An 18316-nucleotide genomic window follows, 5' to 3' on the forward strand; every position below is an offset into this window, starting at 1 on the left:
GTCAGCGGAAATAAATAAGCAATGCGGAAGATGCAGGAAAATTAACGAGCGAACCCGCCAAGTTTAAAGCCCGTCGCTTCCCTGCTGGTGAAGCCTACGCTCTTTTCAAATTAACCTAATACTTTTATCTTTTTTTCTTTAGCTTACATCCGAAGGTGTGTTTATTATGTTTATTTCTAGCATTGTATAAAAAGACCATTCAGGATAATTAAGATCGAATTTTTCTAGTTCTACTGTGTTTCTCCTCGCACACAGCGTCTGCTTCACTTTGAAATATGAATGTGACTAAGGTTCTCAAAGTTTGATTATTTGTTTTTAGTGATGTACATTAGATCTATAAAAACAAAGCTGTAATAAAGTTTTTGATGTTTATAGAAGCTGCGTGATCCGGTTCTCTCGGTAGATGCATTGAGAAGTGGTCCAGATGACATCTTGTACCGCTCCGGGTTGACCAAAGCCAACTTAAGACAGAAATGCAATAATAAAAAAAAAGACATTGCTTCGGAAATCAAACCTTTAACATTCATATGAGTATTTAGTACGAACGAAAAAGTGCTCTCAAACTATATCCTATCCTATTGCATTAATCATGATGACCTTTTAATTGCATTTTGAGAAATATAGGCGTACACAATTTTCTTATCGTTACAGATTGATAAGGAGCTTCGATTCGTGTACGTCTCGATAAACATAGATCATTAAAAAATTATTAACGCGATTTGTATACATTTTTGTTAATACATCTCTATTCAGAAGAGATTCTTGTCATTATCGTCGTATTAATGCAGGATGAAACGACTGGAAGTAGTCCTAACCTAAAAGGAAATACCTTCCTACATTGCACATATTAGTGCCTCGTACACTCAATACGATCCTATTAATTATTTCGTCTGTTTGAAAACAGCTTCCGCTAACTACTGAAGGGTAAAAACGGAATATTATACGCGCTAAGAAACTTTTTTAGGGCAGTATGAGTCGTTTGAGTTGATAGCTTCATGGGTAACGTATTGCTTGCTAACTTATTAGGGCGCGTTGTGGTTTAAAGTTGAATTCGATCAGAGATAGCAGCCGTCTGGTGGAATTATGCCTAACGGCGACACCGGACGTAAAATTCAAAACGTAGCATGGCTGTTTTTGTTACTGTTCTCTAGCTACTTTAGTGCATAGCGCAAAATGGCTCGACGCCGGTCTCAGCCAAATAACTATAGTGTTGAACTAACACTGAGAGCTCCAGCACCAAACGTAACAAATAGTTCATAGAGAGTCCAACACAGTCTCGTCATGCTTAAAAAGTGACTACATGATAACTATGTTGGCTTGTAAGCATTTAACAGTTCCACCGTTGAAGACGGTATGAGAAAAGCTTTTGTTATGATCAGTCAATTTTACGAATTCCATCCAGCTAGAAGTGAGACTGAGCTGTAGAGTAGTTGACAAGACGTCATATTGAAACCGAGACGATATCTATAGCTAAGACCAGTTAAACAACAAAAAGTAGTGAAGTTAGCACGGCGACTCTGATTATTCTAACAAAAACAAAAAACATTAAGAAAGCTAATTAAGTTTATGGCAGGACGACGGAGCAAAGATGACAGTGAGGCAAATATCGTGTGGTACATTTTCTCTACGCTTATTTTTTGAGCAGAAGGCAAAGTATATACAGTATACATGTGTATTATTTAATGTGAGAATATGCAATATAAATATGGATTGTAGAAAACAAATGTTATTTGCCATTTTCATTGAGATTATCGTTTCTGAAGAGTTAGGTTAAAAAAACCTTCTGTATTATACTTGTTTGCTTGAGCCTCCCGCGGCTAGTCAGCTTAAGAGTACATAATCTATGGTAGTGTCTTAGGGCCATGTACATTTCACAAGGTTATCAGTGCTTAAATTTTTCCTTCATAGTATACAGTACTTTGACTGATGAAGTTTATATGAACTTAACAAACTTTGCCGAAGGTTAAGTAACGCTTTTGTGTTTGAATGGTTAGCATGTGTAAATATATATATAAACTGAAAATAAGCTTTTTGCTTTGGATGAACACCCGAATTCTAAGATTTGATGTAAGTATGAGCAAGGCTATAATAGATGGATTCTACCATTTTTAGCAAAGGTAAAGCAAAGGACAACGACGTCATACGTTAGTTGACGTATGATGGCGACGTATTGATAAATTAATAGATACACAATCAGAAACCAAACACGCACTCTTAACGGGTGGGAAACGTATGGCAAACGACGGATAAACGACCTATGCTAGATATAGCGATGCAGGGAGAGCTATAAATAAGGGAAATCGAAGGACTTCAGAGTAGCATCATCCAAAGTAAACCGTTTAAGCCTGTACAAATCAAGCATTTTTACACTGTCTTATGTATCTTATCTGCAATGTATGTTCATTTTGTAATTCTTAAGAAAGTTATAAGCTTAAGGCGACCTGTCCTGACGACACTCTGAAAGGTGACGAGAAAACAAGAAAAAGTATAGAGGATTCTCATGAATTGCATGTCCGAAGCTAGTTGAAGTTCTATATACTAATTGTCTCAATTTTCCATCTGTTCGATCAAGCAAGTTAAACACTTTATTTTGGCCATTCCACTTTTTTTCTACATAACAGAACCTGCCGAGCACAGGTGATACTTCATTTTAGTCTATTTTCGGCCTTTTCAGATAGTTTGGCTTTTTTTTTTTCTAGGAGATTAGGCTAGTAGAAGGCAGCCTATGTTCAGGTAAACCGGTTCCGAATGGAAGAAAGTTTCGTAATGTTATGAGCCGCTATTGCTTCAATGGGTACTCTTTTGGATAAAAACTTATTTGAGGGTTGTAAACAAAATCTGTTTCTTTTAGAGATTAGAACTCGAAATTCTCGACGAATACATATAGCTGCCAGCCTTAGTACCTGGACCAAAACAATGCTCAGATTATGCCAAAACATAAGTTACAGTTTCCGTGGAGAAGTTACAATCTGAAAAGTGACAAAGACATTTAGAGCGATACTAGGTAAGGCAACTAACAGAAAAGCTAGGTAACTATTTGACAATCCCTTTGCTTGAGGCGAATATGCAAGCGTAATGGATAAAGGCAAATTATACAACGAAACCGATCCGTGCACGGCACTGACAACGCCATATGGCAGCCGATATTAGTGGTGACTAGTAATTACTATTTTGAGGAATATAATTATACTTTACGTAGGGTCAAACTTGATGAACCTGAAAAACTCAAGGTCCGCTGCTTTGTTAGTTTTTTTGCTGCGCGTGCATAAGTAAGGAACTATTCTAAATGACAGCTTTGTAGTTGAATCATGTTTATTCAAACAATGTAATACAAAAGCTATATAGAGTCTTTATAGGGAATTGTAAATACTGCCAGTGACCAGGCAGACTTCATTTTGGTTTTGGTCTATTAAGTTCGTATTTGAAAGTCGGCTATATTCTTGACTTACAACACAAATGAGGAACCTCAATGGAATATCTGAGTGTAACAATACAGAACTAAATTCTGGCAGGATAACGAAAGCTGAGATATCAACAGTTGCTGCTGCAACAAATATGCTGTGCTTAACATACACACATATTCACTTCCCTTTACTGTAACGTTTTTCTTTAAAAACAACAGAAATTTAAGCTAACTACAAATGGGTCGAGCTCTTTAACTTTGCAAACGATTCTTTCGTACGTCTTCTACTAGATATATCTGGCCGTAACGATGGTCAATGCGCGATTGTGCAATGCAAGAAGTCATTGCCCTAGACGGGGCAACATGTAAGCAGGAACAAGGGCTCAAATTGGAAAAAAGGAGATGTCGCGTGAAAAGCAGTCACGCAAGCGTTCTAAACCTAGATGCTGTATCCAACACACTAGAGGCATCTGTACTCGCTGTACGTCGTTGCGTCGCTTCATTGCCTTTCAGGCTCACTGTTTGTCATCACATACAATCGCGGAACAAATATGGAAGATTCAAACTCAATTTAGCTTATCTTTTTATTTGTTCGTTAACGAGACCCAGAGGCGTATTTATCATAACAGTGATATTAGAGCTTGCAGCCGGGAATCCTATAGGATTATTATGGCAATAAGTTCGGTTAGAATAGCCAACTGTTTAATTTTAGCAATTCTTTTTGCAGCCTCAGTCAGCTCTAGTACGGTCTGTATAGATTAACATACTTTTTCGTAAATCAATAACTCTGAATTCGTAGAATAAACCAACACGGTGAAACGTACAAACTTGTAACCTGTCCACGTTTTAGCTCTGAACCCAGCTGTACTGCATTTCCTACGCTGAAATTGCTCATAAGGTTCTGCTGAAGTAGTTACTTAAATTGAAATTAAGCAGCGGGCAGCTGAAACATAGCTCGCAGTAAATATAATAGATAAAATATGATCGATTTATCAGTAATTCGCTTATGATTTGTTCAACTCAACAATGATATACACACTTCAATAGTAGAGAAAAAGGCTTCAGCTTGCCAATCGACCTCATCGGTTTTAAATTTGGAACAAACGTTCACTTTCTAATTTTTTTTTTTCAAACTCAGGACTATATATCGGACTAGTCGACGGTCCCTTACATAACTGGCCTACCACCACGCGCCGTAGTATCGAGGGTAGAAGCCCCCATAGAATTCACCATAGACGCCATAGGGCCCGTATGGATAGCCGTAACCGTAACCATAGCCGTAAGGGTATCCGTAGCCTAAACCATAACCATATCCTAAGCCATAACCAAAACCATAAAACGATCGCTTTGCACGTCCTGCACGTAGATTTCTGCTGATGGGTCCCGAAGCGTCAGAAGGTACTGCCTGCGGTCTTGGTGCCAGCTGTACAGCCTGTGCTGGCCGAGCTTCAGGCTTCAGTGTCTCTTGGGCCAAAGCAACTCCGATGAAAAGCACGCCAATGCAAGTCAACTGTAGCAAACCATAGAAAGAAACGGATACACGCTATTTAGCGGAAAGGAACTAACTGACGCCTCCCGTCATGAATATGAACTGAGCGATAATTCATAGGTAAACATTTCTTATTTTCAGCGTTTACGATCAATTGGATTCAATAAGTGACACAGTTATAAGTAAATGCCCAACTCTCTTTGTTCGAGCTGGTTTGAATGCAATACAACGATAAAGGACTAAACATTTTAGCTAGCTTACCGTAATGCCTACGTTCATCTTGAGGGCAGTATCCTTTTATTTTTGCCTCTTGTGAATAACCGATGTCGCTTGATCATCGTCTCTGGATGCGCCACACTTTATATATCCCATGAGAACGGCCCTGCTAACTGATTTTTCAACGAATACCCATCTCACTCAGCTTGCCCTCGGAGCTTTCTTTCCGCAAAAGGAGAGAGATAGAGAACTAACGGGGACGTAGCGGTCAGAGCATGCGAAAACTTCATATTTTGCACCAGAACCCATTATAAAGATATCTTCCCGTCGCTGTGTTGCTAAAAAAAATCAGCAGATCGATACCCATTTACGTATTATGTACAGACCTTTGTTGTTTGGAAACTGGCTATATTACATCGTTACCCTTTCTGAATTATCTAGATAGCTGTTTCTACTTGTCGAGCGCTTGCAGATGCTTTCTGTTCTGTGCTTGGCCAGCCCTCATTTGTCAAAGCTTAGATTATTCGCTGTCTTTTAGCTTCCGGCAACAGATTATTATTGCTCAACAAAGTTGTCTACGTTTGTTCATGCTAGAGATCCGATCGCATTGAGTTTCTACTGATTCATCCAGAGGAACGAATACGTCGTCTTCCTTTTCGGTGTCTCTGCGTTCTGATAGAGAGACCATGAAGACCATGGAATAAAATTCGTGACTATGCATGCTGGGTTAGATTGCTTTGTTTCACTAATGCCCAGGTATCGTCCGATCTTGTCGCGCTCGAGTGATGATCAAGACAAGCATAAAAGGCAAACTCTTATTTAATATCGTTATGTAATGCCTTCAACAACTACAACGATGTTTAGAAAGCGTTACTCGAAGCGCCTGTGTGGTTTCTGTGATCAGTTCTGTGCTTAGTTTCAACGCCATTGGATAGATGAGGGGGTTGTAGCATTGGGGAGCGGCGTATTTCGTCACGCAACGGGCATTCTGCAATTTAAAATTATCCCATTTAAATTGCCATAGAGTTGGTTACGTTATAGAAGTGGGCGCAACGAGCGAACACATGTTCGCGTTCGGTGTGGTACCAACATAATTACTATGTGTATAGGTACCGAGTTCGATGCAGGTTGGCAACACTGAAAGCAGCAGTAGCAGGTATGCTTGAATGCTCCTCCGTATAGCAAGCGAAATTGCTAGTCCTAATAATAGTCTGGTTCCAAAGGCGGATCGGGTGTTTACGCCGACCAGCACAAACGGTGTCGCAATCAAATGACGAAATGTAATTAGCGAGAATTACGAAGGAAAAATGGTAAAATCATTTTGAAATTTTCCGCGAAACGGGAAGCACAGAATTCAGATTATTTTTACTCTACTATTACAGAAGGGCTTAATAGCTCTTCTGGGCATAGTTTGAGCGTAGGTCCTTGCTCTTGGTCAAAACGTCTAGGTTGTATAACGAGAAACATTCGATTATATCATTGTCACTGGCAAACATTGACTGTATGGGTTTCATTTTAGAATTATGAGTCGCTTGGGCACTATATGGGACGAATCGCTATGAGCTAGCTAATGTTTAATTGTTCCCGACGCAGAAGACAATGAGTCATACGGATCAGTAGCATTCGTAGGAGATTGCGGTATGGAAACACTGTTTGTTTGCACGAGCTCTCCCCGTTGCTCAATCAAGTACTTTCTATTCCTGTTAACCGTGACTGGAAATGTGTAAACATTTTGAAGATGCTCATACCCTTCAGTTACCCTCAATGCGGAGCAGCCATAGGCTAAGAATCAGACGCCAGCGCGAACGATTCTAGTCGTCCCGGGGATTTCTCCCGTCCTTCGGGTTCCTATTTACGCGTATAACCAACATAATAATTAACGTAAAAACGATAATCGGTACATTCTCATGGACAATTTATTACTCTCTTTTTTAACTGCTGCCGGCGTTCGTCCTACTTTCTATATCTTCGTAGCCATGTATCACCTGTGCACGTATTTGTCGGTGTATCGGCTTCTGTGTCCATGGTAGTAAACGTAGTAGTACGTTTGAAGGCTCTATGTATTTACAGCTGCCGGTGCCGTCATCATTAATGATCATTCCTTAACTAAGCTTAACTTGCTGGCGGTAGCGGTCAAACTCTTCAGTGTGTCTCTAATAGTTTTTATTTCCGTTGATGGGTTATTTATTTTCATCATCAATGCCAGTTCGTCACCAAGTTACACCATTGATTCGGTGATCAATATGACTAGTATAATGATGCCGCTAGAATTTATCTATATATATAAGGTATGTTTGTAGAGCTTAACAGGCTTATATATGCTAGGTGTTTGCTATTACTTATCATATGGCACTAGCTTTGAATTGGAGAGCCGTCAACTGCCTCGCCGGTATACGTGACACGGCAGTGCTCCCTACGCATGCCTTTCACAAGTACCAATATCACCATTATTATTATATACGCTCGACTCTGATTTTTATTGCATGAAAAACCTCTTTATTACAGGACAGCCTATAGCTAGCTACTGCAGTTGGTATTTACAGCGCCTAAAGCCTATAGTAGTAACGGTTGTGTCCTATATATATAACGTAACAAGATTGTTGTTAGTGTATAGCTAAGCAGCCGTAACGACTATTAAATATTCGATATTATAACATCAATATGGCTCGGTAAATTTCTTATAGTAAATTTACCTGCTGTTTTACCATCTGAAATTCGTTGTCCATGTGTATGTATGGCGCAAAATGTATTCTATTGAGATAACGGAAAACCATGTTTCATAGCAGCAAAAAAATCTCTGTACGAATCCAGTTCTGGAATGGGTAAATATTTGAATATTGGCGGTAAGCCCTCTAGAATATTGAATATTACTATTTGCCCGATAAGAAACGGGAATATGTTTTCATTTTGTGTTTACAAGAAAACTGCTGTGGGTAGCAGAAAGTTGGCGCTTGAAAGCAGGAAGTTGAGATAGGAACGGGATTGAGTGGGACGAGTCAAACATGATTGTGTACAAGTTGATTTCTACAACTGTAGAAGTTTGTGTGTAAAGCTGTCAGCTGTTCATTATTCGGATCGAGACTGATAAAGCCTATCTATACTCGTTTACGTTAGCTGACATCGACCAACGCGAAAAATCATCGGATTTTAATCGTTCTTCGGTGAATTCTAGCTTCTCTAAAAGTTATATCCATTGAACAGATGCTGTGGCAATGCCATAACATAATACACAGCTTTTTTAAACGGGGCCGCTAGCCGCGACAGCATAAACTTCTTTCATTATTTTTACTAGCAAATTTATATATGTGTATATATAGCACGTGCTTTGACCACTCGGAGCACGTGTTTATTTTCGACATTTGTATTTTTCAATTTTTCAACTCGTGTAACATACATGCGACGGGGAGTTACAGATATAAATTTGCTATCACACATTAAATTTGTAGCTAGTGCTGTACACCACTGTTCTAACGAAGGCAGAAATAACGATGGTGATCTTGATTAGGATATCCGTCACGTATCTTCTTATGTATATTACCTTTCCTGTATCAGCAGTCTGTGTGTGTTTTTGTTGTTATCGTGACAATGTAACTACGACGATAATTTCTCTAGGTTAGGAAATAAAGGACAAATGATGATTCAAATCGTCCATACATCTATATATTTTATGACAAACATCTTTTCAGGTTTAGCGATGCTGACGAAAAGCGATGATTCGATGAACGGCACAGGGAAAAGGGCCTCTCTAAACAGAATCAATGTCAGAAGTATCCACTGCAATGTATATATCACTGAATGAACTACTGTTTGCTTTTAAGATCTGCTTAAGGCAACTCTAAAGTTCAATAGGCACGATATAGCCTGAACACTCGAATCCATAACTTTAATAGTGACCATCTCCGAGGCGTTATCCGCGCTTATGGGTAATCTAATACTACATGTCCAAAATGGGTGGCAATTACGTCATCAAGAATAAGGTTTGTCAACTTGTTACGTTTATATTATATCTTCTTTACGATAGTCTACTGTAAACACTAAGCGAAGCAAACAAGCAGTGGCCCAATTTAAATATAAGTTACTTTAGAATTACAATTAGAAGTTACAGAGGCACAATGTTCATCTCATCGGGAACGGCCTCTTCTCAACGACGACAAAGCCTAGAACGGTGACTAAAGCGCGCTTTAGAGGAATAAATCAACCCTCGCATATAACTAAAATAGATAAAATAGATGCTACTATAGAAATAGGAAGTATGTAGATATATACTTGGCCTGTTTCAACCGGCATAATTTGGAGCGGCGTTCACAAACGGTATCAACGATATGGTCTAGGCCGACCCCCAGAAAGCAACACATCTACCCTAATAGCAATTGATGCAAAGCTATTAATGTCTAATTAGATTTTGGCAACCGATCTATTTACTTTGCACACAAAAGGAGCGGCACTCTGGCGAGACTTTCTTCTGTTGTATTCGTAGAAGCTTTGTCAAGTTGAACATTCACTTTCTTTTACTGCAAACATGGCAAGTCACCTACCCGACAACTACTGCCACTTGATCGCCTACCATAGTAAAATAATCATACGAACAGGAAACATCAAGTCTCGAACTATATGCAATGGCTTTGCTTACGGTTCTCGTTTATGGCTACGGATGAACGGTCGTCACGATTTGTCACGCTCGTCATTTGAGGGCAACGGGCATTTAATAAGGATATCTTCATATCGGAAGCTTGGACGGTTATTTTAGTATCGGACTGAGGGAAAGCAAGACCTGCTACATCAATGACTGATAAATTCGATATAACAGTTTGTATATGTGTAAAGAAAGTATTTTTTTTTTTTATACATACATATCTCTTGTTAACGGTAACAACAGAAAAGGATAGAAGTGACAAAGGTAACTGTGTTTTTCTGTTTACTGAAAACGATGCGTGACGATGTTTCTAGTTAATCGAAGAGCGAGAAATGCTTACCCAACGTTCAATTTTACCAACTGATGATGACAAGTCATTAGTTTACCATTTACCTTCGATTTGTTCGTTCGTTCAGCAAAACGTCCCATGGATGGTATAAATCAATGATATAAATACATGTCATAGATCTCTTCTGTTCTATATTCTAGTGCTGTTATCAATCTTGCTATTAAAGCTGCTACCAACAATTCTCATAGCCAACATTGGTTCTCGCTTAAATAACTGGGTTATTAGTTATTGTTCTTCAGAGACGTTGTGCACGTATCTACGAGCTACCTATATATATATATATATATATATATGTATATATATATATTAATTGATTTTTAATTAGGTCTAATTTAAACGTTAGACAGTTGTGTCATATAGATGAATCACTTTATGCTGTCGCTCTCGCCATCTATTATGCGGTGTAATTGTGATATTTCATCCTTTTTTATAGATACGGAATATATCCCCCCTCTCTCTCTCTCTCTCTCTCTCTCTCTCTATATATATATATATATATATATATATAATAGATATTGTCCGTACTCCTCGACAACAACAACAACAACAGTTTGTAAAAAACGTAGTAGATGACATGCACTATTACGTCGCATTCTGTTGATAGCACTGGACATCTGCGGCTTTAATTGCTTTGTATCTCTTCCTTACTTTTGTTTCTACTGTTTATCATTACCAATCTCGTCAATTTACGTATCACATTTTTGTTACAGTATATCAGACCCTGAATGCGCCACACATCTGCATCAATATCTGCGCTTGGGACTTTAAATAACATTTTGTATATAATCATATTAATCGTATCTATTATTGTTCACAATAATATATCAATAATTGCAGTAATTATAATGATTATAGTAATAATAATCTTAGTAACAATAATTCTAGAGTGATAGCCTCTACCGTGATTAACTGCGACAGTCAGACTTTGGTGATCGTTTGGCCTTTGACAAAAGACTACATCACATGTATTTGTCAAGTAAGCATAGTCAGACAGGTTTGGAACGCAATTGGCTGCAGGACGCGCAGGCCAGAACGCACTGGCCAGGGCCGGATCAATCACTAAGGTTTATCGGCTTATCTGCTAGAGGCGGGTAATCAGTCCCTCTTCTGAAAGATGAAATCCCGTTTAAAGCAACGTTTCACACCAGTGTCTCTCAAAGGCCGTACCTCTCAAAGCAGTTATCGTGCAGCATGAAACCAGTTCTCTTCACTTTAATCGAACCCCGAATAGCGCTAGCAGTAAAACGTCGATAGATAATGTACCATTTTATGTTTTTTCACGATAAGTTTAATTTATTTATATATTATCCAAGGAATCTTGGATCGTTTAGGTCGATCCATAGAAAAATCCGCTCTAATCATTCTATCACCTAAATCTTAGTAACTTAATTGTGTACTATTTAACATTTATCTTATTCAGCATCTGAACTTGTGGACAATAATGATGAAGCGACGACGGCAGACTTTATTGCGTTATCCGGAAAAACTTCAACACGCCAGAAGCTTTATTTTTATTCTATTATATTACGAGATTGTAGCAAGTTGTCTAACAGAAACTAGTGTGACATTTAGCATTTGAGATGGTGTATAGACGATAGACACAGATCACATTTGTTGCACGACTCCTTAAATTTAATGCATTTTATAGATTACGTGCAAATTTTGCATGTACATTCATACAGAACATTTCATATTCCATACGAAATGTTCTGAAAAGCCTAAACTTCCTACTAGCAGTGATCAAATTTTTTTGCTATGACCGCATTATTCCGTATTACGTTGTGAGCTTTTCCAGCTAATTATAAAAAAAAAGTCACTTGCTCATTTACTCCTTGTTAAATGCTCATACGTGCGGTGTAACTTATTGTTAAACCGACAGAGAGTGTACCGTTAAATCACTAAGAATCGTTTCTAATGTTTTACTATCCCCATATTTAGGAAATCCGTTACTCGACAAACACAAAACAAATAAAGAACGGTTATTATAAAGAATAATAACTAATTCAATTAGTTTACCATGACTGATTCTCTTAAGATCTTCGTAAGCGCCATGCCAGTTGTGCATATTACGTTGGCTTCATTTTCTTGAACGGGATTTTTAGCTTCGCGTACAAACTGTAGTTGTCACGGTTATCCGTTAGTGATCGTTAAACGGTTGTTACAATGATTGGCCCATTAGATGATGAAGTCTTTAGCTGCGTGGACGATGATATTGAGGCTGTTGGTAATAGCGATGCGGTCCTGGACCTCATCGAAGACTGTGGCCGGGATTGTTTTTTAAGGGCAAGCCCCGACTTCTGCAGCTGGCGCTTTCGACTGTCGTGCACTAACAATTGCTTTCGATAAACAACTGACGCAGCGTCATTCTGTGCTTCGCCCTCACCTAAACTTGTGCTTCGTTTACGTTCCTCTTTTAATTCCTGCTGCGGCGGCAGTTGTTGATGATCATAATCTAACTGCTGTTGTTGGCATAAGCACGCCGCTCGTGATGGCGGCCTGCAATCGTGTCGTCACAGACTGGTAGCTAGGTCCTGTTGGCTGATCTGAATAGGCGAAGAGGGCTTTTTAAGAATACCTTTCTTGTAGGGTGGGGCCCCAGGCCTTGTGGTGCTTGGATGGTCTGGACCAGGCGAGACTGGCGGAGGTGTGGCAGGCGCCGATGAACTCAACTGCACAGGGGGCGTGATCGATAGCGACGATGACGTTCGAGTCCGTCCAGGGCCGCCGGATTGACTGTTTCCGCTACCCGTTCCCGCAGCTGTTGAAGTTGCTGAGGTCTGCAAAAGGTTCTTTTCCCGCACGAAGATACGTTCGACGGCACCGCGCAACCGGGTGATCTGAGAGTAGACGACAGATCGTTTAAAACAGACACGACCGTGTACTCAGGTTAGTCACGAAGAAGCCAGAAAGAGTGCGAATATGTAGGGAAGGGAAATGCTATAGCACATACATTTGACATGTCTAGCTGCCTTAAACCGTAAGAATATGTGCAGTTTATGTGTACAATCGGGCTGAAGTTTTGGGCAAGAATATAGTTGCTCCATAAGTACAATAAAGGCATACCTAACGACAAAAGTGCCGGGGCTCTTCGTTCAAAGAGTTAAGCACTTTATACATTAGAGGAAGATTAGCTCACTTGATTGAGGTAGGTTTGGCACTCGTGAGTGAGCGATGCGACTGTTTCAATGCGAGACTCTATGAATGCCGCATTCCAGATAAAACTCTCAGCCGCTTTATCAGCTTTTTTGCTCTTCTGCGATGAGCATAACGAGGGTAACTCTGTAGCATGTAGCTGAATGTTATTGTATAGATCTTTGAGTCCATCGCTCAAATGCTGCCCGTTCTGTATCATATATGTGCATTCCTGTAGGACGCGCTCGAAACACTGTAGGCACTTGGCCGACTTGGACCCGGACGGCTCGCCTTGTATACGGACCTCTGGAAACTCTCCAGAGGTGTCCAGGCCAAACGAGGTGATGTCTGGACACCCCGCCACCCTTTGGACCAATACCCGAAGACACTGTGCCAGATTAGAGCTTGTCGGTAAGCCGCACTCCTCGCAAAGCTCAATCATTGCCCTACGCACAATCAGCAACCACACTGTGATTATAGGTGTTATATATGATAAATAGTGCATATGACTCATGATTAAAAAGAACTATCGTAATATAAAATATTTATAAGTGAATCAGGTAAACTCGATAGTCATTATTTGTCTAGTCAATTTTTGCTTTTGGAAAATCTGCACTATTGACCCAGTAGATCAAGAAATCTATCGTAAGGGGATTTCGACTGCTATTAAGCTTCTGATATAGTTTTGTATGTTATTACCACAAAAAATATGGGCTAGTGTGCACTCGCTAAGCAAGATAAGCAGATGTGCTATCTTTTACGTGCATTGCCCTTAGTATTATAACATTCAGCTAATAAAGGAATATTTGGAGCTAAATCAACGCTAATTGTTCTGCACGTACTTGTCGAGTGCTGCTTTAAGTTTAGCACATTCGGTGAGCAACGCTGTTCCGTTACGACAGGTCTCGTCGACTGGTTTAAGTCCGGTTGGTCGAAGATCGCTTGCTCCACCGCCTGACGCCATTTTCGTTTGCCACGACCTACGGGAGATTCGTTACTCGACAATGAGTGACTGTTCTTTTCGAAAAATAGCCATTCGTGCTCCAACTAAAGGTATATGAAGGAACAACAAGATCAATGAAATAGAATTTATACTAGAGCTGTACTTCAACCTTCCTCTGTTGCCTACCTCTTTCGTCGAAGTTTCTTATCACTCGATGAACGGTTGCACATAGTAACGTGCACGAATAGTGTGGCATGCAACAGTGGGTGGCCGGAATCTGCCAAGAGTGTCACGTGCCGATAACCCGGACGAAGGCTAGATACTGGCAGCGAGCGTTGGCCGATAAAGTCGTCTCCTGCAGGTTGAGTTGGAAAGGACAAATCAAATGAGATCCTTTCGCTACTTGTAAAACGGCGCAACTATATCTGAAAAAGGTAAAACTATAAGACGTGAAAAATTAGGAATGTTCTTTTCGATAAAGGAAATCCTTGGGATATCTCTAATACCGTTTTTCGCGCGGATTTTCGACCGTTCTCTAAACGTTTATTTTTGAAAAAAAAATGTATTGCCATACTTACTTTTTTTTTTGGACTTTTTTAACGAAACACTGATACAAATGTGTATTGGTACAAGTGTGCTTTGATAGAAACATGGCATATAAGCGATGGTAAATGCTCATGAACTTGAAACTAACAAGTTAGAGTAAAAGCATAATGACGTTTGACTTTGCCAAATATCTTGTGCGGATTGTTACAAATTGCTTGTTTAATATCCGCATTGTTCCCTTCCTCTACGCTGACCTAGTCTTGCGTTTGTATCTAGTTGCGCACATAACGTATTTTGCTAAGTACGAGATTGATTCTGTAAGATAAGTCGAAAATTAATTTTGGGAACTTGTACACTTACATAACTTAAAGTGCATATCGCCGCTTGCATGGAAACCTTATTTTTCCACGGGATTTACACCGGATATGAAACCGGAAACAATTACGATATATTCAGCTTAAAAAAGAATAGTTAGGTCCTGGTAACTTGCCAGATAAACACCTCAAAAGATCTAATGAGATCTGGAGGGACAAGCAGTGATACAAGTTCAGAATCTCCGTTTCGTGCTAAGAACCAGCTGCCTGATTCAGTGTCTGAGGGAAATACCGGACGTCAAGCTCGAAACGTTTGGTAGATCATAAGTCGACCTAAATGCTGGAATTGAATAAACAAATTGAGGGAAACAACAAACATAGTATACAGAACAATTTCCTTCTTGCGTTACAATGACCTTCGGCAATCTGGAAGACTTTCACAGATTGAACTGGAAACTCTTCTACGTCTAATTTAGACGTCAAACATTGAATGAAAATGATTCCAATAAATAGAAAAGAAATAATGCAGGTATCTGATCAGGTTCGTTTGCGGACGAACCTGCTTAATGTTGGAAAGGTCGAGGGTGTCCATGCATAATTTAAGGTATAGCGTTATTAGGTAGGACGAAAAGGTGAGTTTCCTTTTTTCGAGAACTGGTAGGATTTAAAATGAATTGAAAATTACTAGCAAGACAAAAACCTACCAATGAAATCATCATCGAGAACAGTCAGCCTCAGAACGGCGAGCTGCGGCGCGGAAATTGTGAATTCGAAGCTTTCATCGAAAATTGGGCTTTGTCCCTCGTTGGAGACTGTTTTGGTCCGCGCCTCCGCGCAGTCAGCCGGAATACCAAACACTTGGAGTAGAACGTATGGGTCGATAGAGCTAGCTTTCACTGATGCGCCACGAGGCAATGGAAGTTGTTGACCTGCAACCATCATTATTATGAGTGTAACTATTGTTTTAGTCTATGCTAAGTAAGATAGCATTGATGTTACCATTCTTATCCAATTAAGCTATGTTAACGACAAAACGTATATATAATGCAGAATATAAAATATCAGTAAATTTCATTGAAGGCAACCAGATAAGATCGCCAGAAAATTTGCGCTATCGAATACGTTGTGTGTAAATGTATATACTGATAGAGATATAGCACATCGTACGAACCGGAAATAAGCTTAATCCTCAGGTACATAGGTTCAGTGTCACTAATAATTTCCTTTTTGAAGGCGTTGAATGCAGTCCATGGTTGTCGCAGACAGGACGGCTTAAGGACATATCCGCAACGGCCGTTTTGCGAAAACCAGCCTCGATAAATGTCTATGGGAGCACACGATGCCTGAAAATTTGTCGCCACTGAAATACAGTATCATGTAAATTGTTAACGTTTTTGGTATTGCTGTTAGTCGACAATGGCATCTTCGCTATACACAAATTATGTATCGTTCTTCCTTAGCTCAATAATGTTTTTACTGTCTGAAAAAATACACATCAGCAAATAGTTATATGCAGTGCTATAGCGTTCAATCCCTGTTAATAGACATAGTCAACTATGAATCAGTACGTTACATACAGTTAGTAACGTATGTAAAGTACTCGTGTAAAGCGCGCCACTAATTTGTCATGGTAGCTTTCATCAATACCAAACTCAATTTAAAGCAACTGTGATATACTGGCAAGAAGTCCCCGCATCTTCTTCTGGAGAAAAAACATTACACCTTCATTTCTGTGACAATATATGCCAATACAACAAATCTACCGTCATTACTTCGTCCTAAAAGATTCAATCGCACCTAGATTTTGATGAAGATATCGGTCTAAAAAAGACTCATATGTCGTGGATGGATCGTACGACAGTGTCCACGATATTTGTGTGCTTGAGTCCTGTGATGATAATGAGAAGACCATTTATTATTTACACATGACAGAGTGCATGGTAATAGCTAAACAAGGATAGTTTACAAGCGGCGCATCTTGTTTATAGCTCCTTTAGATATTGATTGCCTCCCACGGGGGCTGAGGAGACAACCATAGATTCGGTATCATTATTTTAGTAGAGCGGTTAGTCAGCTGGGAAACCTATTTTGTGCCGCGTTGTCCTCCCTACCGCCCGATAACCTACGACCACCGTCGAGAGCGTGCTGAATACGACACATAGGGCTAGTATCACTCGCAGCAAAACCGAAGTCGATTTGATAGCACGGATTTACACTTCAGGTCAAGATTATTGAAGTTTTTAACATTAAATTAGGTAATAAATGGGTAAAGAAAATAGATAATGCCTAGACCTGTTTGTCCTAACTGGGATCGGTTGCGAATTGCCAGCACAAAATGGCATTCCCAATGGCACGAGAGCTAAAACTCAGAGAGTGAGACTGTCATACGAGCGCGCAGGTTCAACGAAACCTTTTCTGTCCTGGTTTGACCCTCTGTATATCGCGCGATTTGGTAACCCGCAATCCAGTAAGGATGGCTTATATTCATTTTCGTACTCTACTTGGAAAACGGCTGACCTCACAAAACTGGATTGCAGATAATTATTTTCAGTAAATATACGACGCTGACCATTACTTCGTTTACAAGACAGGGATAAAGCAGGACTAAATTTCAGCACGACATGCTCAGAATATGATTCGTAGGAGTTTCAATACTTAGCTGCTACCAACACCAAGCATGGGTCAAACTGACCACAATGATCCATCCGTAAAGAGAGCCACGAAAAATGATCCTCAGGTGAGTGTCGCTTACTTCGAAGGGAACAACGGTTCAGACGGTTGAGGTGTACGAGCTGACGCACAAAGGTTACAAAATAGATCATCTGTGTCTTGACAATCCCGTTGTTAATCATTGGGGGGCAATGAATAATCCCTGGCCATTGAAATAAATGGCCTCGTCAAAAGGGGAGGGTTTTTATCGGTCGTACTAGCGTGTCGAAGAAGAGACCCTTTGACATGGTCGAGTTCAATAAAAAATTGCAAATCGATGATTGCTATTTGACAGACACAGACAAGTTACTATATAAATGGTTTCAAATTGACTTTGAATTCATAAACTGAAAGGATATACAGTATTTAACGATAAGTAGATATGGAATCAAAGGAAGAGTTCCTAGCTAAACCTTGTCGCGAATAACGGGTTCAGCTAATGCGCATGCCCAATGTATTTGTATATATTTTCAATAAAATTTCAACATTTCAATTTTCGAAGGCCCTCTCTGTTCTCTAGCTAATTTATTTCATTCAACGGACACATCATTAGACTGGCGTTCGAGATGCTTGGGTCAATGA

General features: G+C 39.7%; 2 protein-coding genes and 1 long non-coding RNA gene across 4 annotated transcripts in view; 1 reads left to right on the plus strand and 2 right to left on the minus strand.

Moving 5' to 3' along the window:
• Positions 1 to 3973: 3973 nt before the first annotated feature.
• Positions 3974 to 7999, minus strand: LOC111244646 (uncharacterized). The gene is made up of 2 exons (XM_022791947.2): positions 5154 to 7999; positions 3974 to 4913 (listed from the first exon to the last, which is right to left on the minus strand). Exons 1-2 carry the CDS (start codon positions 5169 to 5171, stop codon positions 4584 to 4586), a joined length of 348 nt encoding a protein of 115 aa, XP_022647682.1. The 5' UTR covers positions 5172 to 7999; the 3' UTR covers positions 3974 to 4583.
• A 136-nt stretch (positions 8000 to 8135) lies between these two features.
• On the plus strand, positions 8136 to 10199 carry LOC147757642 (uncharacterized). Its single transcript, XR_015321616.1, has 2 exons — positions 8136 to 8269; positions 8795 to 10199. It is a non-coding gene; the product is annotated as an uncharacterized LOC147757642 (long non-coding RNA).
• A 1156-nt stretch (positions 10200 to 11355) lies between these two features.
• Positions 11356 to 18316, minus strand: part of LOC111245911 (inactive phospholipase C-like protein 1) — a 133745-nt gene continuing 126784 nt past the window's right edge. For both annotated transcript variants that reach the window (XM_022794906.2, XM_086980634.1), the window contains exons 14-19: positions 16197 to 16385; positions 15730 to 15954; positions 14352 to 14520; positions 14065 to 14202; positions 13227 to 13668; positions 11356 to 12927 (exon numbers count right to left, since the gene is read on the minus strand). In XM_022794906.2, coding sequence (XP_022650641.1) covers positions 12601 to 12927; positions 13227 to 13668; positions 14065 to 14202; positions 14352 to 14520; positions 15730 to 15954; positions 16197 to 16385 — 1490 coding nt within the window. In that variant the 3' untranslated portion in view covers positions 11356 to 12600. The remainder of the gene's footprint in view (positions 12928 to 13226; positions 13669 to 14064; positions 14203 to 14351; positions 14521 to 15729; positions 15955 to 16196; positions 16386 to 18316) is intronic.

This window comes from Varroa destructor, unplaced genomic scaffold, assembly GCF_002443255.2.
Source record: "Varroa destructor unplaced genomic scaffold, Vdes_3.0 BEIS01000002.1, whole genome shotgun sequence".
In the NCBI taxonomy this organism is placed as follows: domain Eukaryota; kingdom Metazoa; phylum Arthropoda; class Arachnida; order Mesostigmata; family Varroidae; genus Varroa; species Varroa destructor.